The 24,237-nt window shown below is 40.3% G+C and overlaps 2 protein-coding genes and 1 long non-coding RNA gene across 7 annotated transcripts in view; 2 read left to right on the top strand and 1 right to left on the bottom strand.

Moving 5' to 3' along the window:
• The window catches only part of KIF23 (kinesin family member 23), a 43,550-nt gene extending 30,982 nt beyond the window's left edge, over positions 1-12,568 (top strand). For 2 of the 4 annotated variants that reach the window (XM_006758378.2, XM_006758377.2), the window contains 13 exons: positions 836-915; positions 1,000-1,119; positions 1,363-1,489; positions 1,817-1,975; positions 2,789-2,946; positions 4,837-5,010; positions 5,286-5,465; positions 5,728-6,039; positions 8,957-9,187; positions 10,046-10,128; positions 10,328-10,406; positions 11,215-11,285; positions 12,256-12,568. In XM_006758378.2, the coding sequence (XP_006758441.1) occupies positions 836-915; positions 1,000-1,119; positions 1,363-1,489; positions 1,817-1,975; positions 2,789-2,946; positions 4,837-5,010; positions 5,286-5,465; positions 5,728-6,039; positions 8,957-9,187; positions 10,046-10,128; positions 10,328-10,406; positions 11,215-11,285; positions 12,256-12,271 (1,790 nt within the window). In that variant the 3' untranslated portion in view covers positions 12,272-12,568. Of the gene's footprint in view, positions 1-835; positions 916-999; positions 1,120-1,362; positions 1,490-1,816; positions 1,976-2,788; positions 2,947-4,836; positions 5,011-5,285; positions 5,466-5,727; positions 6,040-7,130; positions 7,173-8,956; positions 9,188-10,045; positions 10,129-10,327; positions 10,407-11,214; positions 11,286-12,255 lie in introns of those variants that run through there. The other 2 variants (XM_006758381.2, XM_015560441.1) reach the window with 2 other exon arrangements.
• On the bottom strand, positions 5,912-19,740 carry LOC102775118. Its single transcript, XR_001512951.1, has 3 exons — positions 19,607-19,740; positions 11,381-11,468; positions 5,912-5,992 (listed from the first exon to the last, which is right to left on the bottom strand). It is a non-coding gene; the product is annotated as an uncharacterized LOC102775118 (long non-coding RNA).
• Positions 19,741-19,836: 96 nt separating this feature from the next.
• On the top strand, positions 19,837-22,258 carry RPLP1 (ribosomal protein, large, P1). Of its 2 annotated transcripts, none has more exons than XM_006758382.2 (4): positions 19,837-20,045; positions 20,708-20,782; positions 21,823-21,940; positions 22,133-22,257. In XM_006758382.2, exons 1-4 carry the CDS (start codon positions 19,974-19,976, stop codon positions 22,210-22,212), a joined length of 345 nt encoding a protein of 114 aa, XP_006758445.1. In that variant the 5' UTR covers positions 19,837-19,973; the 3' UTR covers positions 22,213-22,257. The 2 variants fall into 2 exon arrangements, with proteins under 2 accessions (XP_006758445.1, XP_015415929.1); XM_015560443.1 differs by lacking the exon at positions 19,837-20,045 and adding an exon at positions 20,557-20,579 and having other exon boundaries at positions 22,133-22,258.
• The last annotated feature ends 1,979 nt before the right edge of the window (positions 22,259-24,237 follow it).

Genomic DNA, 24,237 nt, shown 5'->3' with positions numbered 1-24,237 from the left:
GGAAAGAAATGAATGGATAGTTCTGTGAGAGCTTGAGGATTTAGGGAAATCTGTTAACAAATATGGGTTCCTGAGAGCACTGTGGTAGAAGAAAGGACATTGGGAGTTGGGGGTCAAGGAAGGTAAATCATGAATCATGGAATATTATGAGGGTACAGATGAGCCATGTGTTTTGAGAGGGTGGCCAAGGATGAAAATATGGTTGAGTTAGTCAACCTTAATCAGAATTCCAAAATAAACAAATTCTTACGTACTTTTGGGGTTTATGCAGGTGAGATCTCCTGTGCTATTGGAGGCTTGATTAATTTGTCAGTCTTGTCTTGATTCAGAAATCCAAACAAGAGTGGTCAAAAGTAACAAGTATGCCACTTAAGAAATACTTCTTACTTTAGATGTAGAGGGACAAGAATTAGCTGGTCCTAAGACACTTGACTTAGAAACAGGAGCCCCTCTGGGTGCAGGAGAGATTTCAGTGTTGATGGAGCCAACTGTAGCCTGAAATGGCCATGCTTTAGAGATAATATTTTATATGAGGACATTAAACAGCTACATCTAATATACTATTTCACGGAATTTAAGATTTGGAAGAAAATGGGTCATGAAGTGTAATGTTGCATTCATTGGAGAGTCCTTTTGATGAATCCCTGAAGGATGATATTTAACCTCTCCTGAAACACTGCTATTAAAATACTGCCAGACCATGCATGGACAGCTCTTTAAACTGAGCCACTAAAATCTGTTAATTCCATCTAATAGTTGTATGCAATAGGGATTTTATAGCCAAACAGACTACACTGTTTTTTTCAGATATCTTCTGTGTATATTTTTCTGTTAGGTAACATTAACCAATCACTAATGACACTAAGAACATGTATGGAAGTCCTGAGAGAGAACCAAATGTATGGAACTAACAAGGTAAGCAACAGCCTTTCATTTGTATAGTTTATTTGTGTGCCTTTTTTGCCTTACATGTTTATTTGGATTTGAATGTATTTATAGATGGTTCCATATCGGGATTCAAAGTTAACCCATCTGTTCAAGAACTACTTTGATGGGGAAGGAAAAGTACGCATGATCGTGTGTGTGAATCCAAAGGCTGAAGATTATGAAGAAAGCTTGGTAATTTTAATGTATTTATCCTGTACAGTCTCAGGTTTCTACAGAGAAAACAACTCTGTGACAACTATCTGTGAAGAATGACATTTTGAACATTTAAAAAATTGGTGCAGAACCATCAGTTACAGAAATGAGCTGATGGCCAATTTAATATTGTGTCATAGTAATTTCTGAGGCAGGACTTGGATATGTTTATTTGTAAAAACAAGAACAAACAAAAACACTTCCATTTGTTTTGTGTCTTAGCAAGTCATGAGATTTGCAGAAGTGACCCAGGAAGTTGAAGTAGCAAGACCAGTAGACAAGGCAATATGTGGTTTAACACCTGGACGGCGATACAGGAACCACGTTCGGGCAGGTCCAGTTGGAGATGGTATGTTTTGGAATCAGATTATTTGTCCACTGATTGGTCTGTCTTTTTAATCTATTTCACATAAGAAAACTGTTCATTTCCCTTACCCTAAAGCACCAAGTGCAAAAAGAAATCTGAACCAGTAGTATATAAATGAGACTTCTTTTGTTACATATGATAACTCATATTTTTTAACTTTTCCTGGTTTTCTTTTTACAGCTAAAAGTATGATTATAACAACTCAAGAAAATAGTTAATTGGACTGGAGCTCTAATCAGTGTTAAACTTGTGTAAATAAGTTCTTTCTCTGCTGTGTAACTTTAAAAAATTTTTTATAATTCAATACAGAACTGTTGGTTACAGAAGTGGTCTTACAGAGTTTTCCACCCTTGCCGTCCTGCGAGATTTTGGATATCAATGATGAGCAGACTCTCCCAAGGCTTATTGAAGCATTAGAGAAACGCCATCAGCTACGACAAATGATGATGGATGACTTTACCAAACAATGTAAGGCCAAAACCTTTTACAATCATTTTAACTCTAGAAATTTGCAATGAATCTGAGTTTTGTACTGGGGTGGATCTTTAAGAAAGGATTATTTTGTCTCTCTTTGCACTTGTAGTGCTCAAGGCATTGTTTAATTAGACTGACAAGGAACTTTTCCCATGGCTTTTTTTTTTATTCAAAGAAAGTAAAGCAAACGAAAAAATTGGTGTGTATTGTCTCCCATTTTAAAACTAACAAGTGATGTACACAAAGGAATAATAGCTACTTGTAGTTCCTACTACTTATTTGCAAGGCACTTCATGACTGTACCTTTGGACAAATTATTTAATCCTCTCTTTCTTAGTTCCCTGTCCGAAAAATGGGGATTGTAATTGTTCTACTTCAGAGGGTGTTGTGAGATAATTTATAAAAATCATGTAGAAGAGTAAACAGCCTGGTACATAGTTAATGCTCAGTGATATATCTATTTCTAGCACCATCATCAATTCATTTTCATCTTCACCAAAAAAAAAAGTATGAGATAAGTGGTATTTAAATTCCCACTTTGAAATGAGGAAATGTGCTCAGAGAAATAACTTGCCCAAGTTACATATCTAGTAAGTGGTAACTAGAGATTCAATTTGGATCTAACTGTTCCTAGGATGAATCTGTTATTTCTGGTTTTGTATTTGTTGTTTTAAAGCCAACTATTTATCCATAAGGATTGGGATGTCATAGTGCAAAATGAAAGACTTTATAGTATTGGCTAAAAAAGTTGAGTGTGTTTGTTATTTTGGAATTGGAATAAACAAAACCGGCATGCTTTTGTTTCAGCTTTTACTTTTAAAGGTATGTTGCAAGAATTTGACAAGGGTATTTCAAATAAAGAAAACACCATTCAAGGAAAACTGAATGAAAAAGAAAAGGTGATCTCAGGACAAAAATTGGAAATAGAACGACTGGAGAAAAAAACCAAAACTTTAGAGTATAAGGTTGGTTTTGACAATATTAGAATGGCTATTTACTACTGTTCTCTGACTTAATCCTTATGCTCTCCAGGTCTATAAATACTGCTAAGAGTTATCACTTAGTTATTTGCTAATCTTCAACCTACCACCCCCAAAAAGAGGAAATATGAGTGAAAAGCATAAAAGGGATGTTACACTCTTTAATTTTATGAGTTAGGTGTTAACAGTTGAAGAAGATGTTCTCTGGCCCAATCAAATAAGCTGTGTAAAGGGCTTTGTAGAGCTTAGCTTTTTTTTTTTTTTTTTTTTTTAATATATTTTATTGATTTTTTTACAGAGAGGAAGAGAGAGAGATAGTTAGAAACATCGATGAGAGAGAAACATCGATCAGCTGCCTCCTGCATACCTCCTGCTGGGGATGTGCCCGCAACCAAGGTACATGCCCTTGACCGGAATCGAACCTGGGACCTTTCAGTCCGCAGGCTGACGCTCTATCCACTGAGCCAAACCGGTTTCGGCTAGAGCTTAGCTTTGATTATAGCTTGGTTTTCTAACTTATTACTGGACAATATATGTTTGTTCACTTATTTATAGAGAATCATTTGGGGGGAACACTCATTTTTTTTTATTTTTTATTTTTTTAAATATATTTTATTGATTTCTTACAGAGAGGAAGGGAGAGGGACAGAGAGCCAGAAACATCCATGAGAGAGAAACATGGATCAGCTGCCTCCTGCACGCCCCCAACTGGGGATGTGCCAGCAACCAAGGTACATGCCCTTGACCGGAATCGAACCCGAGACCCTTGAGTCCACAGGCCGAAGCTTTATCCACTGAGCTAAACCGGTTCTGGCGGGAACACTCATTTTAGAGAGAAATTAATCTCAACCAAAATAACCTTAAAAATACAATTTTAGGTTCTGGCCGAGTGGTTCAGTTGGTTGGAGTGTAGTCCCATAAACCAAAAGGTGGCAGGTTCGATCCTGGTCATGGGGCATACAGAGGCAACCAAGTGATGTCCCTCCCTCGCTCCCTCCCTCCCTTCTGCCCTCCTTTCTTCCCTTTGTCTCTTTTTAAAATTCAATGGAAACATATCCTCGGGTAAGAATTTTTTTTAAATAATAATGAAATAAATTTTAAAAATTTTTAGGCCTGGCACTCTCCCTTCTCTGGAGAACTACGGCTCCTTTCCCATCTCCCGCCCGTGCCCCCCCTCCCCCTCCCCCGTGACCTTTACCTTTGTCTTTCCTAAGCTCCAAGGGTCCCTTTTATCTAACTTATTTTTTTCCACTGCTCACTTCTACCTCTGTGACTTTCTAAATAAACTGTCTTATCGTTTGAGTGTTGGCTCTGAATTCTTTCTTGGCCAGAACTCTACTGAGGTTGCTGAACCAAGTCCGTTCTGACTCCACCTTCATACAACACACCTCAGTATAATACATGGTGCCCTTCTTGCTGCCAACACAGTAGTCAGCTGTGCAGAGACCCTGGATCTGAGGCAGTGATGGATATAGAAAAAGCAACATCTTCCTCCAACATTGACCAGCCTCCACTAGCACAGGCCCAGTGACTAGACTTAGGGCCAAACCAAGCAGCAGTCCAGTGTTTGGGAATTTGGACTGTTAGGATGACCTGGCTGATAAGGAGAAGGAAAAAATATTAGGCCTGATTTTAGGGGAAAATAATTTTTACATTAAATCATTTATAACTCCATCTTTCAGTGTGAGGAACATGTTTAAAAAGTTGTCATTTCTAGGAATTAAGGTAGTAAATTCAGGTGAAATTTTAGAGGAAAATGCTTTATCCATGATTTTTTCTTTCCACAATTCTGCTTGCCATAAACAAATTATAAAAGATTGTTTTAGAGCTAGATATTTACATACCAATTATTGAACATAATGGTCTGCCTTCCAGATTGAAATTTTAGAGAAGACAACTACTATCTATGAAGAAGATAAGCGCAATCTGCAACAGGAACTTGAGGCCCAGAATCAGAAACTTCAGCAACAGTTTTCTGACAAACGCAGACTAGAAGCCAGGTTGCAAGGCATGGTGACGGAAACAACAATGAAGTGGGAGAAAGAATGCGTGAGTGTCATCCCTCTGCTATCACAGAAACGGGTGACTTACTTCAAATTGTAGTGTTTTGAATGACTACCTGGGTTAGGGTTTTGGTGGTGGTGGCAGTAGTTGCCTATTCAGTTCATTCCTTTCTCTGCCCTTGAAATTCTGCCTCAGAATTCTCTGCCCATGATGAAGTGTAGTTACCTCAGGAAGAACTGGAGAACGATCGTTTGTATGACAGTGTTACAGTGATCTGGTGAACTTGTATATGTACTTATATTACCACTGATACTCCATAGGAACGTCGAGTAGCAGCTAAACAACTGGAGATGCAAAATAAGCTCTGGGTGAAAGATGAAAAACTGAAACAACTGAAGGCTATTGTTACTGAACCCAAAACTGAAAAGCCAGAGAGACCCTCTCGGGAGCGGGATCGAGAAAAAGCTGCTCAAAGATCTGTTTCTCCATCGCCAGTACCTGTAAGTTATTTGTAGTTGTGTAGTAATTTAGGGATAGGTTAGGTGACTCTCACTATGAGAATCAGTTTTTTGTTTGATATTACTTATATTTCTCAGACATCTATTTGTTTTTAATCTAGTATAAACACAAATTTAGTATAAAATTGTAGTAATTTAGTACAAATAATTATGATGTTATCTTCATGTGTTAAATTATAGAAAAGTAATGAATTCTTTCTCAGTTTTTCAGTCTTGCTCATTAATTTCTTTTCAATTTTTTTAGCTTTCTGGTAACTCTATTGCTCAGATTTCCAACGGCCAGCAACTCATGAGCCAGCCACATCTACATAGGCGCTCTAACTCTTGCAGCAGCATCTCTGTAGCTTCCTGTATTTCGGAATGGGAGCAGAAAATTCCTTCGTACAACACACCTCCCACTGTCACATCCATTGCAAGGCGTAGGCAGCAGGAGCCAGGACAAAGTAAAACTTGTATCGTGTCAGACAGAAGGCGAGGGATGTACTGGACTGAAGGCAGGGAGTTGGTTCCTACATTCAGAAATGAGATAGAAGTAGAAGAGGATCAATGCTACAGGGTTAGTGCCAGTGTCATTTTAAAGCATTATAGCAATAGAATTTAATCTTGTGTTTTTATACCTTGGTTCAGAAAATTCGACAGAAAGGTGGGTGAGGTCCATTATAAACAAGGTCTAATTTTTATATTAATTTCAAAGATAAAATCATCCCAAAATTGAGGCCTAGCTCTTGAGCTGAAAAAGCCTGGCCCATGTGGTTCAATTGGTTGAGCATCATCCCATGCACCACTAGGTCACTGGTTTCATTACTGGTAAGAGCACACACTGAGGTTTCAAGCTCAATCCCCTGTAGGGGGCATGCTGTTGTTGATTTCAAAGAGGGGGAGAGAAAAACACCTCTGATGAGAGAGTCATTGATTGGCTGCCTCCTGCATGCCCCCTACTTGGGATCGAGCCCGAAACCTGGGCATGTATCCTGACGGGGAATACAACCATGACCTGGTTCATGGGATGATGCTCAACCACTGACCCACACCAGCCGGGCTCCAAATTTTTTTTCTTATGGCTTCTTCCCAAGTTAGGTTTTTTGCTGCTTTTGAACTTTTATTTTTTTAACTTTTACTTTTTAAAACTATCTTTCCAACTTTTATTTTGAAAAATTTCAAACTCAAAGAAAAGTTGAAAGAATGGTACAGTATTTTTTTTTCCCCTTACCTACATGTACCAATCGTTACTTTATATAGATATGTAAACATTTTTTTCCTTGAACCTTTGAAAGTAGTCAGACTTCATGATACTTCATCCCTAAGAATAAGGACATAATTCTTTATAACCATAATCTTTATCACACTAAAGAAAGGTAATATTAACTCTGAATAAACGTCCTCTGATATATAGTTCATGTTTACATTTCCCCAGTTGTCCCGGTAATGGTTTTCCTGTTTTCCATGCATGATTCTGTCAAGGTGAATGCTTTGCATGTGGTTGTTATGTCTCTTTAATCTCTTTTAATATATAGTCCTCTGCTCTTTTTTTTTTTTTCATGATATTGACTATTTTGAAGAGTACAGGCCAGTTGTTTTATAACTACTGAAGGTTTGCATGCCTAATAAATTGCTTTTAATCTCAAGACCTTTATTTCAATTTACAAGGGCTCTGCCTCAATCAAGGGTGTTTAAATAAATCCACATTTATATTTTCTTCTTAAGGATTAAGGTAAAGTTTCTCCCTAAATCTGAATAAATGAACCAAGTTACTAATGTGAACTTACATTTAGTAAAATCTTAATATATAGCTCTTTTAAATTTTTTCTTCTAAACAAATTAATCTTATAGTAACTATTTGCCTTTGATTTATTTTTATTTTTTTAAGTCTCTTAAGTTCTGTTCTTTGCAGATACTGCTTTAAACCTTTTTAGGAAGCAAATGATGGTGACTGGTCTTTCTGATCAACTCTAGTAAATCCCCTTTATTTCATGAAAGCTTATGGACAAAACTACTCATGGTTTGCTTATGCCTGGTCAACATTAAATTAAACACCTAATTTGGCTAGGAGATATTTAAGAGGATTTACTAGAGATACTTGAACTTCTCACTTGAAATCAAAATCTCTTAAGAAGTGCAGCAGAAAAGTTTAGGCTAGTATCTATGCATTTAGGTTTGTTGGTCAAAAATTATGTCCTGTAGGTTGAAATTATACTTCAGTAAGGATGAAATTTTAAATATCATTTATTTCATAAACTGTAGTAGATTGTTAAGGTCTGTCATCTTTCTGAAGCTTATTTCAGAATACATTTATTACTAAATGTGCTCAAGAAAACTATCACTTTTGCTAAATGTAGATCATGAGAGCCAGACTAAGAATGGAAAGTTTCCTGCTTGCTGTGAAGCTTGGGGATCTTCTGGGACAAACTATATTGGCCGTGTTTTATACTGTCATGATATAGCACTAGTGCTTCATTTGTTCTAATTATATAGGGAAAATACTTTAGTTCTCTAGATATGCATTTTGAAATTGGAGTCTTCATACTTGACTAGCTTGGAAGGATTTGGCCTGTGGCAAAGGTTTCATTTGCTTTCAGTTTTACAAACAAACAATTGGCAAATTACCAAAGATAACTCATTGTTTCAAACTATTAACTATGTCTTATATGATGTTTTCTCAGATTGAATATGCTAAATTTAGCTTTTCCAAACTTACATGACATTTGACTTGGAAGCAACTAGTTTTTCATTTTATGATAGAGAATGGTTTGACATTATATTATTTATCTGGTTCTTGGAGCCATTTATGAAATGTTTGGGGGGTGGGGATATATTATAGCCATTGTTGTATTTGACCTTTTTTAATGAACTTCTGTTTAGAGATTTTAAAATTTCAGAAAATACTCAGTAGTACTTTATTTACATTCATTTGCTCATTTTATACATGGGGTTCTTAATTTTACCTTATGTTCTTTAGCGTTTTGTATTATACAGGCCAATCAGCTTTTATTTTTTTTGTCTTTGTATAAGGCATGTTTTCTCTTTTATTTAGAGATCTATGAAACGTTTAGGCTTTTATTAATATTAGTATTGAAGCTTTTAACATAGTTGTGGGCCTAATAGATTACCTCACAATAACAAGCACAAATATTGGGTTTTGATCAAGAATATGAAATGATTTTGTCTTGAATACTACCTACATAGGGAAGACTAACAGTGTTACCAGAATTTTTCCTTCTGTTCTTTGTTGAAAGGGAAGTTCCTGGTAGAATGTATAATATACAAGCTGGTGTTAAAAGATGCTTGTTGGTTTTGTGTTTAAATTCAAAGAGGACATTTAAAGCATTTGAATGACATATTTAGCTTTTGAAAAAGTTCATGCATTTGTTTTATATTGTCAGCAACTAATGTAGCCAAACCTGCTGCACTTCTAATAATACCCTTAAATTAATTCTGGGTTATGCTTGTTTCTTGATTCCTTTCAACTTGATCAGAACGCACCACCACTTCGTCTCCGACACAGACGATCACGCTCTGCAGGAGACAGATGGGTAGATCATAAGCCTGCCTCTAACGTGCAAACTGCAACAGTCATGCAGCCACATGTCCCTCATGCCATCACAGTGTCTGTTGCAAATGAAAAGGCACTAGCTAAGTGTGAGAAGTACATGCTGACCCACCAAGAACTAGCCTCCGATGGAGAGATTGAAACTAAACTAATTAAGGTAAAAACAAATTTGTACAGGAGAAAAAAGTCAACAAAAATCCATTTGTCCTTCCATTCCTTCGAAATGAAACAAAGGCAGTGTCTGTCCACTGGGACATAAATGGGTATATGATATAATCTCTTTGTTACAAAACTAAAGTAACTGCTTAGGGTTTGAATCTGTTAAACCAGGACTAAATTTGCTTTCTGTTTAATGAAGTTTAGATTCTCAGGTTTGTTAGGAGGAATGCCAGATTTATTATGTATTTTTAATTAATGTGTATTTTGTTTTAACCCCTACTTGAAAAGTAAACCTAAACAAAGAACTACCTTTGCTTCCTGTCAGTTCAAGATAAAAAGCCCACATTAAAATTTGACCTATCAAAATTACTTAGTATTGAGCTACCCAAAGCCCTTTCTTGTCTGTCTATAGAAGAATTTCCCCCTGAATGTAGAGTCAATGAATTATCAGGGAAGATGAAAAAAAAGTTTTAAATTTCAAATTCAATTTAGAGGATGGCTCTTATTATAGTTTCAAATAAGACAGTTATTTGAATATGAAGGGGATGGCACACCCAGAAAGGAAAGTATAATGCCTTAGAACATTCAGAAATTTCTTGATTCTAAGCATAGTTTTTATAAGTTGAATGAAAAGGAATACTATTTTCTGCAATTAAGAATGTTACTGATTATATCGCATTGGACCTCTTGTTTAGTGAGAGAGATGTACTCAAATTTCTGAAGTATTTTAATGTACAGGCCCAGCAGTCCCAAGCACCATCTGGTTTTGTGATTGCAGTATCAATTTAAAATATATCTGTATGCTTATCACTTGGGTGTATGAAAGTGTAATGATGACCTTTTTTCTTGGCTCTAGGGTGATGTTTATAAAACAAGGGGTGGTGGACAAGCTGTTCAGTTTACTGATATTGAGACTTTGAAACAAGAATCACCGACTGGGTGAGTTAGCATCAAATGTGTCCCTTAGAGGACTGTCGTTTTCTTAGCTGCTCATTCTCTAGGAACAGACTAGCCTGTAAAAGTGTATTCTGTTCTTGTTCTCTGAAGAACTGTAGTGATATTTCCCCTATTTCTAATGTTTTGTGTTGTTAGATATACAACAGAAATAATTGTTGCATCATGTTTCCCCTTTCTCCAGTCGAAAACGAAGATCTTCCACAGTAGCACCTGCCCAACCAGATGGTGCAGAGTCTGAATGGACCGATGTAGAAACCAGGGTAGGGGTAAAACTTAAATACTTGTCTGCTTAATAAAAATTAGGGGTGTCATATTTTAAGCCCCATAGCTGTAGCTTTTCATGCTCTTTGGAGTAGCTGAGGTCTGATCTCACATTGCCAGTGCAGCCCTGTCTTGAACCATAAATATATAGGTCATATAATAATGTTGAAGTTGCATCTTACTTATTGGTCATGTCGCATAATAAGGTTGTGTCTGTTTGGTTAATTCTTGGTACCAGAAATCCTATACATGTGTAGGCACCTGATTTTTTTTAAAAGTCACATTGGAGCAAAAAGGGTAGATAATTACTACTATTATATATTTTTTTGTAAATCAATCAAAAATATATACCCTTTTTTTTTTTGTCAGATAGGCAAAGGTGTTTTTGGTATTGCTGCAGAATTTTAGTAATTAGCTTCTGTGCCACGAGATGAAAAAGGTTGAAAATTACTGCCCTAGGATAACAAGAATTCACTTCAGATGGATGGGAATCTTTGAAGCAGAACTTCGCTGTGGAACTGTTGTTCCTAAGAGGAGGCTCATATGGGAAGGTGGGGGGCAGGCAAGCTGTAGCCACTAATTTCTCAAGGAAAATTACTTGGATAATCTCTAAAGACCATTCCAGATCATAGTCTTTGTGGCCTATGTGAAATAAGCTGCAGGTATCTGACTGGTATTTTAACAGGTACCTGTGCTGAACTAGAAAAGCAAGGTGGATTTCACCTTGATGGAACCTATCTAAACAGAATTGTGTTTTATAGACTCTGAGGGAACTGATCTTTACCTCTCCTGTAATTTTCCTATCAGTGCTCTGTGGCTGTAGAGATGAGAGCAGGGTCTCAGCTGGGACCTGGATATCAGCATCATGCACAACCCAAGTGAGTATGGGTAATTGGGCCCTGTATGTTTTCCAACACCACCCTCCTCCCTACCATCCATTTCTTTTCAGAGGACATAAGTGGCTTTTGCTTACCCCTTGGCGTACCTGGGCCCTACTGGCAGACTGCAGCAGGCAGCAACAGGGCTGAGGACCTTGCAGGCCTTGATAAGAGCACTTAGAGCTGCAAGAACAGAAGGAGATGGAAGATTGGCTCACTCTTGTTCATATTCTGCCAATGGTCAAAGCTTTCAGAGGCTGAACTGAGATCACCTATAAGGAGGGGAGGTTAAAGGCTTTTGTCAGGGATGATAGCTCTTCCTGTAATTCATTCTTTCCTAATGTGCCTCTTGGTCTTGCTACAGCAATTAAGTGTTCATTAAAGTAAAACAATGGTGAAATTTATAGGTTTGGAAAGAAATCATACTTTCCCTCTTCTATTAAACACATATCCAAGAGTCTTGGATGATCTCTAAAGACCATTCCAGATCACAGTCTTTTTCCGTATTAGTAAAACTCCTTTTCAAATATCTACTTAAATAAGTCCAAGTGTTCATATTTAACACATGTATTCCTTAGGCAATATATAAAATCGCTGTAACAGGATAAAGATGGAAAGACATCCTGTTTTTTAAGTTTAATACTAGATAAGCATAGTTGGTAACGGTTATTTGCTTTCTCAGGACTTGAATATTTCCCATGATAAACCAAGAATTATCTTTTCTTATTATCCTTTATTGTTAAAAGTATTACATAAGACTCCTTTTTCTCCCATTGACCTCTTCCCAGCTGTCCCCACCCCCCAGCACATGCCCTCCTCCCTCACCCCCCAGTCTGTACATTGGTTATGCTCATATACATGCATGCAAGTCCTTTGGTTGAATTATTTTAAAGCTCTCCTAGAGATTAAACTGCCCTGAATGTGAAATTGATAGCAAAATTCAACACTAAATGCTGTTCTTGCATTTTAGGCGCAAGAAGCCATGAACTAATGTCTCGGTAACGAAAGAACATTTTCATTGTGTTGGTGATTTTTTCCAAAACCATGCCGGGAGAAGTCCAGCTTTGTTGACTCTCACAGACCTCAGATACATTATGCACTGGCCTAGATCAAAGATTTCCCAAAGACATCTAGGATTCAACAAACTTTTTATATTATATGCCTTGCCATATTTAATATTAACAGCAAAGAGAGAGACCCTCTTTTCTCATTGCCGTATGGACCTTTTTAATAATGATATTTTTTTGTATATTTCTTGTATACTCATAAACTAATTCGTGCAAGTGTTTGTCTTGAGTGATTAAGGAAGAGGATATATAGATCACACTTTCTTTTATATTGTGACTTTTCCAGCTCTTGCCTGAATATTTCTTAAGGTTTTATAAACAAAACAAATGCTGCTACTGATTAGCTGCAAAAATGCACTTTAGACATATTGGACAATTCAAACTTTCAAAATAAAGATATCAGTGACTGGCTCTGGCCATTGTGGCTCAGTTGGTTGAAGCGTCATCCCATATACCAAAAGGTGTGGGTTTGATTCCCAGTCAGGGTACATACCCAGGTTGTGGATTCAGTCCTTGGTCAGGGAGTATGCGGGAGGCAACCTCTCAATGTTTCTCTCTCTTCCTCTCTCTAGAGTCAATTTTTTTAAAAAGTTTTCTTAAAAATCTTGAAGGAAAATGCCTTTTTAAAAAAATGGCAGTGACTGGCCAATACTAAAATCATTTTAAGAACTTATTTTGTATGTACATATTTACTTTCTGCTACTTAGATATGCCAAAAGAATTGAAATAGAAAGCACTAAGAAATGCAAAGTTGTGTGCCCTGCCCAGGCCGGTGTGACTGAGTTGGTTGAGCATCATCCCATGCACCAAAAGGGTTACTGGCTCAATTCCCGTCAGGGCACATGCCCAGACTGGAGGCTCAATCTCTGATGGGGAGGCATGTAGGAGGCAGTCGATTGATGTTTCTCTCTCTCTTCCTCTCAAATCAATAAAGACATTTAAACAAAAAGACTATACAAAGTTGTGTGATAGTCATAATACATATTTCCAGGATCTACCATTGTGCCTTGCATTTAGTTGGCCTCATTTGTGGAATGGATTTAAAAGTCTAGCCCTAGCCCTAGCCCGTTTGGTTCAGTGGATAGAGTGTGGGCCTGCAGATAGAAGGGTTCTGGGTTCGATTCCAGTCAAGGGCACATAACTTGGTTGCAGGCTCCTCCCTGGCCCAGGCTCTGGTCGGGAGAGTCCAGGAGGCAACCAATCAATGTATTTCTCTCACATCGATATTTCTGTCTTTCCACTCTAAAAATCCATGGGAAAATATCCTCCCCAGCTGGTTAGGCTCACTGGATAGAGCATCAGCCTGCAGAATGAAGGGTCCCAGGTTCAATTCCAGCCAAGGGCACATGCCCAGTTGTGGGTTCAATCCCCAGTAGCGGGTGTACAGGAGGCAGCAAATCAATGGTTCTCGTTGATGTTTCTATCTCCCTCTCACTTCCTCTCTAAAATCAATAAAAATATATATTTTTTAAAAATGTCCTCAGGTGAAGATAACCAAAATAAAAGGGGGGCAGGGAGGAGCCCTACAGAAGACCTGAAAATACACCTCTCCCAGGAAGACATACAGACAGCCAATAGATATAAGATGTTCAACCTCACTGGCAATTAGGGAAATGCATATTAAAACTACAATGAGTAGTTTTACACCTGTTAGAGTGGCAATTATCAACAAGATAAGTGGTGGAGGGTGGCAAAAAAGGAACCTTCATTCACTGCTCATAGGAATGTAAAATGGTACAGCCACTATGGAAAGCAGTCTGGTTATTCCTCAAAAAATTAAGAATTGAGCTGCCAAATGACCCAGCAACCCCACTCCTGGGTATATAACCAAAAAACTCGAAATCGCTTATTCGCAAAGATATACACACCCCTATGTTCATTGCAGCATTATTCACGGTGGCCAAGACATGGAAACAACCAAAGTGTTATTCGATAGAGGACTAGGTAAAGATGTGATACATATATGCAATGGAATACTACTCAGTCGTAAGAAAGGATGAATTTGCGACAACATGGATGGATCTTGAGAACATTATGCTAAATGAAATAAGTCGGACAGAAAAAGCTAAGAACCACATGATTTCACTCATGTGGGACATAAAACTGAAATGAACACAAACAGCAGTGTGGGGTTGCCAGAGGGAAGGGGGTGAGGGGAAAAGGAGGTCCTAACAGGTGACAGGAGAAAATCTGACTTTGGGTGGTAGGCACATGATGCAATATTCAGATTTCATAACACAAATCCACACGTGAAAACTGTTCATGTTGACCAATGTCATCCCAACCAATTAAATAAACAAATAAATAATGGAGCCCTAGCTGGATTTGCTGACTAGTTAGTGTCAGCCCACAGACTGAAGGGGCATGGGTTCAATTCTAGTCAAGAGCACATACATCGATTTGCAGCCTCAATCCCCGGCCCCAGTTGGGGCACACGCAGGAGGCAACAAATTGATGTGTCTCTCACCTCAATGCTTCTCTCTCCCCCTCCTTCCACTCTCTAAAAATCAATGGAGAAAAAAAAATATCCTTGGGTGAGGATTAACAACAAAAAAGTGGGATGTATTAAAACACTAGAGGTTTCTCTCACATAGGGGCTACTTGTTTTAGGACACAAAGAAATGGCTTTGAAAGGGGGTGTTTCTCCTGCCAAGAACCAGGAATTCACCCCAAGTCAACATTCATAGCCTGCTGGTATGCTATGCTCATAGGCAATCCTTAACACAGTATTTGACCTGGAATTCCCCGCCCCTCCTCTTTTTTTTTTTTTTAATTAATTCAAGTGACTTACCGAAGCTTCCAGGTATGAAATATTTTAATTCTTGATACTATACGTAACTTAAACCCGTATATAAAAAATAGTGACATCAGTATCATGGCAGCATGAGTCCCATTTTTTCTCCCCTTTTACTTACAACTAACTGGTCAGTCATATCTGTACAAAAGTGTCTTTGCTCATTACACCAGGACACCCAAGAGATTTCTACCTTTGCGTGCTTCAGAAGTAGGTGGGCAGGACTTGGGGGGGTGGGGGGGAGGGCTTCGGATCCAAGGGAGTCAGTAAGCCTGCCCCACCCCCACTTGCAGTGAAGTGGGGTTAGGAGGGGAGCGAAACTGGAGAGTGCAAAACAGGTGGACACACAGGGAGATAGAGAATTTGCGGAAATCCAGCCAACCTCATGGGAGAACCAGGCCTGTCATCAAATGGGACAGAGATCAGTGTGGAGGCAGAGGAGGAGTAACTCAAGAAGTCAGCCCTCCTCCCCAGGTGACAGGGTAACAAGCTGTGCTTTTACCAGCAGTGACAACAGCTACCTTTCTCACAAAGGAGGTAGAAAGAGAAAGTACTGAGTAACTGACCATGGGGCTGGGACTGAGGTATCCACTTCTCCTCAGTAGCAGGAGTAACTGAGGAGGGATCTCCTGACTGGGTGGAAGGAGAGGAAAGGGAAGGCAGTTTACAAGGATAATAAAGTGTACTGAAGAAAACCTTGGTTTCAGCAGGTTTTTTTAGCAGGAGTCTGTGCAGGAACCTCTCCGAGTACCCCCACTGGAGGATTCCCCTCCTGGGCTGTGGGCAACACAAAGCCCCAGATGCTAACCCTGCACTTCCCTTAACTCTACTCCAGATTTTTCTACACCAGCGTTTTTATACTCCTTCCCCAGGGCAGCCAGCCCCAGAGCCAACTCAGGAAAAGAGGAACCAGAAACTTGAGCTATTCCGCCACCTTCTGGAAAAATAAAAGGAAGGCTCCTAATTTCCAGTCGAATTGTAACAAGGTGAACAACTAAGAAAGATGTGTGCTATTTCAAATGCAACAGCAGAGACACATGTTGTCAAACACCCGGAAAAATCATGGTAATATGGTATCGCAAAAATGAAAATGATCACTCTCCAGCACCTGAACCCAAATTAACAGAATATTATGATCTAACTGATAAAGAATTCAAAATAGCTGAAGAGATTCAATGAGCTACTAGAAAAGTCAGAAAGGGATTCCAAAGAATTTAGGAATAAAATTATTGAACAAAAGGCATTCTGTGCCTAAGACTGAAATTTTTAAAAAGAAGCAGACAGGGCGGTGAACACACAATTCAGTGTACAGATTATATGTTCTAGAATTGTGCCACTGAGGCCTGTAGAATTTTCTTAACCAGTGTTACCCCAATAAATTCAATAAAAGGAGGGAAAAGCAGACAAATTCTGGAGCTAAAGTGAATGAATGAAATGAAGAATGTATTAGAGAGCTTAGGGAAAGGGGCAGATCAGATTTTTAAAAAAGCATTCTGACTTGGAGGATAGGAATTTAGAAATGACTCAGGAAAGGAGAGCAAACTAAGATTTTTAGAAAATGAACCTTACAAGAGCTCTATGATAATGATGAGAGAAACAAATATAAGAATAACTGGTCCAGAAGGAGAAGAGAGGGAGAAGGGAGCAGAGTGTACTTAGAAAAATAATAGCTGAGAACATCCCAAACCTGGGGAATAAATTGAACAGACAAGTCTAAAAAGCTAATAGAACACCTTACTTTCTCAATGCAAAAAGGCCCAGCTGGCATAGCGCAGGGTTAAGCGTCAACCTATGAACCAGGAAGTCATGGTTCAATTCCTGGTCAGGGCATATGTCCGTGGTCAGAGCAGTTGAACTCTTGGTTGAACTCCCAAGAGGACAATTTGCATATTAGCCTTTTATTATGGAGGATATTGTTTTTAAGTATGATCCAGCAATTCCACTTGTGAACATTTATCTGAAGAAAATAAGAACAATAATTTGAAAAAAAATGTTCATTGCAGCATTATTTACAACAGCCAAGGCCTGGAAACAACCTAAGTGTCCACCATAAATGGATGGATCACTATATGTATAAGTGCTCTATATACAATGAAATGTTATTCAGCCATAAAAAATAATAAAATCTTGCCATTGGAGACAACATGAATGGACCCTGAAGGCATTATGCTGGGTGAAATAAGTCAGACAAAGAAAGAGGAATACTATAAATAGCATAAGATCTCACTTATACATGGAATCTAAAAGAAACAAAAAAAATAAAAAAGAAAGAAGCTCATAAATACAGAGAACAAATTGGTGGGGCTGCAGGAGTTTGGGGTGTGAGGGTGGAGATAGGAAGGGGGATGCAGAGTAGAAAAAAAAGGGGTGTGGGGTAGGGGTCGTGAAATAGGTGAAGGGGTCGTGAAATAGGTGAAGGAGTCAAACGGTACAAACTTCCAGGTATAAAAATAAATAAATCCTGGGCATATAATGTACATGGCGGCTATAGCTGACAATACTTAAAAGTAGTTGCAAAGAACAGACCTTAAGTCCTCACCAAAGCAAGAAAAGAAATTGCTTCTTTTGGGCAGGAACCATGATCTTCCAGTAATTCACCAAAATGACTAACACAAAGGGCGGGAGGAGAGGCACCTGCCTAGGCCTTTTAGAGGACATGGAGCTGTTTCTCTGGCCACATACATGCGTATCTATAAGAAAGGTGATATTGTAGACATCGAGGGAATAGGCACTCTTCCAAAAGCAAATCCCCACAAATGTTGCCGTGGCAAAACTGGAAGAGTCTACAGTGCCACCCAGCATGCAGTAGGCATTATTGTGAACAAGTTAAAGGCCAGATTCTTTTTTTTTCCCCTTTTAAATTTAATTTATTGGGGTGACACTGGTTAAAAGTATACAGGTTTCAGGCACAAAATTTTACAACACACCATCTGTACACTGTATTTTGTGTTAACCAACCCAAGTCAAGTCTTGTCCATCACCACTTATCCCTGCTATACCCGCCTCCACCCTCCCTACCCCCTCCAGCAAGCACCACATTGTTGTCCGTGTAAGGGCAAGATTCTTGCCAAGAAAATTAATGTACGTATTGAGCATATTAAGCGTTCTAAGAGCTGAGATAGCTTTCTGAACCGGGTGAAGGAAAATGATCAGGAAAAAAAAGGAAGCCACAGAGAAAGGTTCCTGGGTTCCACAGAAGCACCTGCCTGCTCCACTCAGAGGAGCACGGGTGCGAGAAGCAATGGAAAGGAGCCCGAGCTGCTGGAACCCATTCCCTATGAATCCATGGCATGATAGGTGTAAATAAAATAAAAGACCTCTAATGGAACGCTTCATGAATTTGCGTGTCATCCTTGCGCAGGGGCCATGCTAATCTTCTCTGTATGTTTCCAATTTTAGTATATGTGCTGCGGAAGCGAGCACTGTATTGATTCTTTAAAAAGAAAGAAAAAAATAATAACTATGTGTGGTGATGAAGTTAACAGAATTTATTGTGATCATTTCACAATATATACAAATGTTGAATCATTATGTTGTATGCATTAAACGAATATACTGTTATATGTCAATTGTACCACCATAAGAAATGTTTTAATACCCTCAATATAAACCAAAAGAAGTTTTATTAGCTTCAAAGGACAAAAAGTGCAATACAGCACCGAACCAAGCAGCAGTTGCAGCAAGATCTTTAGGCGGTTTCAAGGCATTTCCACCCAATCACCGGGTGCCTTAGTTATAAAAATTGAAGGAAGACAAAATTTACTTATAATCCCCAAAACCATCCCTCTCCGCACTCACAAGAAGGCGCTTACATTGGGATTCCAGGTTCCAGATCCAGGCTCCACCACACGCTGTCATCTTAGACAAGTTACGGGGTCTACGCCTTAGTTCATAGTTAATGGCGATAACAGCACTTACCTCTTAGGCTGTAACATGTGAACATTAAATGAAACCTTGTAGCACAGTGGTTCTCAACCTTGGCTGCACATTAGAATAACCTGGGAATCTTTTTAAAATCCTGATTTCTGGGCCCCATCCTTCGGAAATTCTATTTCTTTCTTATGGGGTGGGACCACAACATTAGTCACAAAGAAACAGAATTTCCGGAGGATGAGGCCCAGAAATCAGGATTTTAAAAAGATTCCCAGGTGATTCTGATGGGCAGCCAAGGTTGAGAACCACTGTTGTGGCATGTGGCTCAGTGTTTGGGGCATAGCAGGCGCACAAACGCCACCTGCTATCGTAAACCTGCAAACTTCCCATTTCCTCCTCCGTTCGCTTGTTCGCTTATCTTACCAGAGACGCTGCGCTAAGACCCTGGGGCTAAAGGCGGTAAAGTAGCGCCGCCTCCAGGTGATGGTGGTGCGGGGCGGGTGAGATGGGGGGTGGCTGGGACGTCATTAAATAGTTCTCTAAGCAGTGTCACAGGAGCAACAGTGCTTAGGGTAACGTCCCCTTACCTAGGTAACCTTTTCCTAAAAATATGACTACTGTCCACGAGCCCTGAGCTTCGCCAAACCAGTGGAGTTACTCGGCACTTACGGGTTCCTAGCCACTTCTTGAACTCGGGTCACGCCTTCTGCGCAGGCGTCTCCAGTGGGTCGTCCCGGGCGGCCTCAGCCCCGCCTCTTCCGCCAGGCGCGGGCGCGGATTGGTCCGCGTGGCCTGCATAAGTCCCCGCGCGCAGGCGCGCCGCCCCCTTTCCCCCGCTGCCGGTAAGGTGCTCGGTTCTTCCGAGGGAGCTAAGGCCGCGTTGGGGTGAGGCCCTCACTTCATCCGGCGACTAGCACCGCTCCCGGCAGCGCTCGCCCTGCACTCGCCCTCGCCATGGCCTCGGTCTCGGAGCTCGCCTGCATCTACCATCCCCTGATCCTGCACGACGATGAGGTGACGGTGACGGGGAGTGCGGGCCCGGGCCCGGGCCCACGGCAGGGGCGGCCCGCGGGCGGCAGACTTCCCCGCCTTCCCAGGCCTCCTGTCCGGCCCTTCCGGCCGTAGTCGGGGCCTTGGACGCCCACTGGGCGGCTTTGGGCCGGCGCCCGTCAGGTGGCCCCACGTGCGAGTTGGCCTGGGGCCTCGGCCACGTGCCGGGTGCGGTCGGGGCTGGATTACATGTGCGACTGCGCGCTCTGGCCGTGAGAACTTGTATTTGGAGAAACATGGGCAGCGCGTGAGCATCCTGATCCGCAGCCTGTTATATATCATTTTGAATTCTTTCGGTTCTCCTAGTAGGCCCTGTATGGTGTGGAGGAGAACGCGTGAGCTCTGCCCCACCTCCCAGCCTTTACTCATAACTTAAAATAGCGAGACTTAGGCACATTCCCAGCCCGTGAAATGGCAGCGATGAACTTGCCACACGGGACCAGATGGCTTTTCTGTTACCGTGACGGCCAAAAGAGTGTAAGAAAGGGTCGTCTTAAACATACGATGCAGGTAAAATAGTGAAACTGGATAAACATGGCTAGGTACACACGTTTTGAATGATTTCTTTTCAACCTTTTGGAGACATTTCAGAAAGCTACGGTTTGGTCTCTGATGGGTTGTCATTTTGTCTGTTTCAGGAGGATAAGATCAACGCCCTCATTAAAGCAGCCGGTGTGAACGTTGAGCCTTTCTGGCCAGGCTTGTTTGCAAAGGTAAGGTGATGGCGGCAACCTGATTTGGAGAGGTAACTTTGGGAAGACCTACTGATTACTAAAGAAGGTGTTCATGCCAATATCCAAAAAAATAAATAACTCTTAAGTGATATTTCCTTATTTCTATTGTGTCTTTCTTGATCTCAGATTGTTTCTCTTCTGCTTAGAAACCATGGTAAAAGAATTAACCAGGTGATCCCTTTAAAAGGCCACCCAGAAGATAACTCCCATGCTATTACAAGCAAATCCTTCTAGTATGATAGCATGCTTTAATGGAAATTGGGTGTGGCTTTTTAATGTCCGTTTACTGTGTGTTAGGAGATAAAAGACAAGACCCCTACCCAAGGAATTTGGCACTGGCTGCCTTCCATTCTACAAGTTACTGAATCTCTAGCAAGTGAAGCTTGTGGATGCTAACTATTCACCTGTGTCCTGCAAAGAGCTTTGAAAGATTGAAAACATTGTACCTCTATCATCTTCAATACATTTCCCAGAATTACTTAGCCGTCTGAAAAATAGAATTCACTGTTAAGAGGAGATGTGGAACTGGGAAAAACCCTGACTTAAGGAAGCTTGAGTGTTAACAAGTTAAACCAGCATTTTGGGGCCAATTTTCTCATCTATAAAAGGAATTCAGCTGTACCGTACTACTTAAAACATAGCAATGCAGCTATGAGATTTACAGCTTGAAATTTTTTGTGATTGCTTATTTTTAGTATAGCTGTGTGGGTTGTTAAGTTTTAGGGAATCTGAGTAGCAGACAAGCTGTCACTGGCAGACTCCAGCAAAGGAGAAGGAAGAGAAATTTATATATTTTTATACTAGAAGCTGATGCATGGAATTCATGCAAGAGTAAGCCTTCCCCCAGCTGCGGCACCTCCCCACCCGGGCTTCCCAGTCTAATTAGCATATTAAGCTTTTATTATACTGGTGGGGGTAGGTCACTGTAAGTTCAAAGGGGTGGTACTTTTTTTTCCTGGGGGAGTATTATAACAGGAACAGAACTGAGCGCTTAACCTCTGTATGCACTTGTGTTGCAGGCTCTAGCCAACGTCAACATTGGGAGTCTCATCTGCAATGTAGGGGCTGGTGGACCTGCCCCTGCAGCTAGTGCTGCACCAGCAGGAGGTCCTGCCCCCTCCACCGCTGCTGCCCCAGGTAGGAAACTAATTAGAGGCAAAATTGCCCTTAATTTACAAAGTAGATGTCTAGCAATCCTAAAACCAGAAACATAGTTTGATGAGGGAAGTCTGGGGTATTTTGAGCATGTAAGTTGAAGGGCCTATAGCTCTTTGGAGTTCAAAATAAAGGTTGTGTAATTTACCTTTTTTTTCTCTCTCCCCTTTTAAGCTGAGGAGAAGAAAGTGGAAGCAAAGAAAGAAGAGTCTGAGGAGTCTGATGATGACATGGGCTTTGGTCTTTTTGACTAAACTGGCTCTTTTGTAACATGGCCAATAAAAGCTGACCTCTGTTGCTGTTGGGCTTGCTGATTGTCTGGGGATGTGCCTGTATAAAGATGATCTCTTTTCTATAATGCTGGCTTTCAAACTTTTCTGCTATGACACAAGCTAGACACTGTACAAAGAATGCATCTAATATTGCAGCATTGAGAACTACATGTGGGGAGTAAGGATTATGATTTACAGGATTTGTTCCCTGCACATGAATGAAAGTTTCTTTGCTAATTCCCAAGCACACTCCTGGCAGTTAACAAATGTAGCTTGTCAGGGTGAGGGGTAAGACTGAACAATTACCTAAAGTGGGAATAGGTTGGCGGCTTCCCACATGTGCCCTGATGGGGAATTCAGTGCACTGGATGACCGAACCACACAGGCCAGGTCTAGACTCACTTAAAAATGCCAAGGCACCATAGGACTTGGATTTGTGAGACATCGTATATTCAGAGCACCTATGATGTATGAGGCACTTGGAACATTCTGTTCTTACCCTGACTGTCTCCATTAGTGAGATTCAGAAGTTGTTGGAAAAGCGGGACTTGCTTAGTCCTACTCTCCAAAATAAGATGCATTTGGTGTACACAGAAAGTGTTTGGTAAACAATTTGGGAGTTTGAGAAAGGGGGAAGGCACAATGAGGAAAAGAATGAGTTAAATTTTGCAGTATCCACATGTGAAGCACAGGAATGCTTCTCAAAGATGACTGATCCACACCACATGCTAAGTAACTTTCACCAGCTAAGGGTCAGCACTGCTAATACAAATGTTACTCTGCACAGCAATCCCATGGGGAGACCCTGTGTCAGGTAAGTAGGTCATAAAGGAAAGCACAGCATGTAGAAAAACTGAAAATTAATTGGCAAACTGGGATATTAAATGCCCTGGCTGGATAGTTCAGTTGGTTAGAGCATCCTAATGTGCCAGGTTGCAGGTTCAATTCTGCCCGCATCCAAGAACCAACCAATGAATGCATAAATAACTGGAATAACAAATTGGTGTTTACTTCTCTCGAAATATTTTTAATTGGGACAAATATACAGTTATCCAAACTAAATACAATTGCAAATTATAACTACAGCAAGACTCATGTTAATATGGCCTAGGGGTGGCTGGCTTTTAAAAACATCTTTCAATATAGTAAAAATCTAATAGAGCGAAAACCTTTGGAAAGAATGATCTGATAGAAGTCCCACATATGTACAAGTGCTAACGTTTTCATATTGAATAAAACCGTCCAGTTCCACCCATCTTTTAGTTCTCTGGACAATAATGTAAAGCTCTGAAAACTTGGATCTTTTCCCTAGCTGTTTTGGCTCAAACTGAAGAGTCCTGGGTTCGATTCTGGTCAAGGGCAGTACCTTGGTTGCAGGCTTGATCCCAGGCCCCAGTGGATGTATCTCACATCAGTGTTTCTGTCTCCCCCTCTCGCTTCCACTCTAAAAATCAATGGGAAAAGTGTGAGGATTAACAAAATATCTACTTCATATTTGGGAATGAACAGAGTAAGGGAATATGCCCATCAATGCTGGCATGTATTTCCTTTCTGCATAAGTTAACCAGAACCCCGTCCAGCAGGCCTAAGTCATGTTCCTCAAAATCATCCCTGCCAACCTTCACAATCAGACAGTAGCTTTGGTTACATGACTGGTTTCCCACTTCAGATTCTTTTTTTTTTTTTTAATATATTTTATTGATTTTTTACAGAGAGGAAGGGAGAGAGATAGTTAGAAACATCGATCAGCTGCCTCCTGCACACCCCCCACTGGGGATGTGCCCACAACCACGGTACATGCCCTTGACCGGAATCGAACCTGGGACCCGCCAGTCTGCAGGCCGACGCTCTATCCACTGAGCCAAACCGGTTTCGCCCCACTTCAGATTCTTTACCAAGCATACTTGCTACTGTTTAAACAGTTTCATTGTTCTTAAAATTATCCTAAAAGCATACTAACGTCCATGGCTGGCTAGCTAGCTGACTCACCCCTTTAATAGTCCTGTA

The sequence above is a fragment of the Myotis davidii genome, unplaced genomic scaffold (genome assembly GCF_000327345.1).
Source record: "Myotis davidii unplaced genomic scaffold, ASM32734v1 scaffold673, whole genome shotgun sequence".
In the NCBI taxonomy this organism is placed as follows: domain Eukaryota; kingdom Metazoa; phylum Chordata; class Mammalia; order Chiroptera; family Vespertilionidae; genus Myotis; species Myotis davidii.
Note: the sequence above shows the minus strand (reverse complement) of the source record. Positions and strands in the feature narration are given on the sequence as shown.

Coding starts and splice junctions, on each gene's coding strand:
- RPLP1 (XM_006758382.2), top strand. CDS start 19,974: ATGGCCTCGGTCTCGGAGCTCGCCTGCATCTACCATCCCCTGATCCTG. Junction 20,046..20,707: donor ACGATGAGGTGACGGTGACG/GGGAGTGCGGGC, acceptor TGTCTGTTTCAG/GAGGATAAGATCAACGCCCT. Junction 20,783..21,822: donor GGCCAGGCTTGTTTGCAAAG/GTAAGGTGATGG, acceptor CTTGTGTTGCAG/GCTCTAGCCAACGTCAACAT.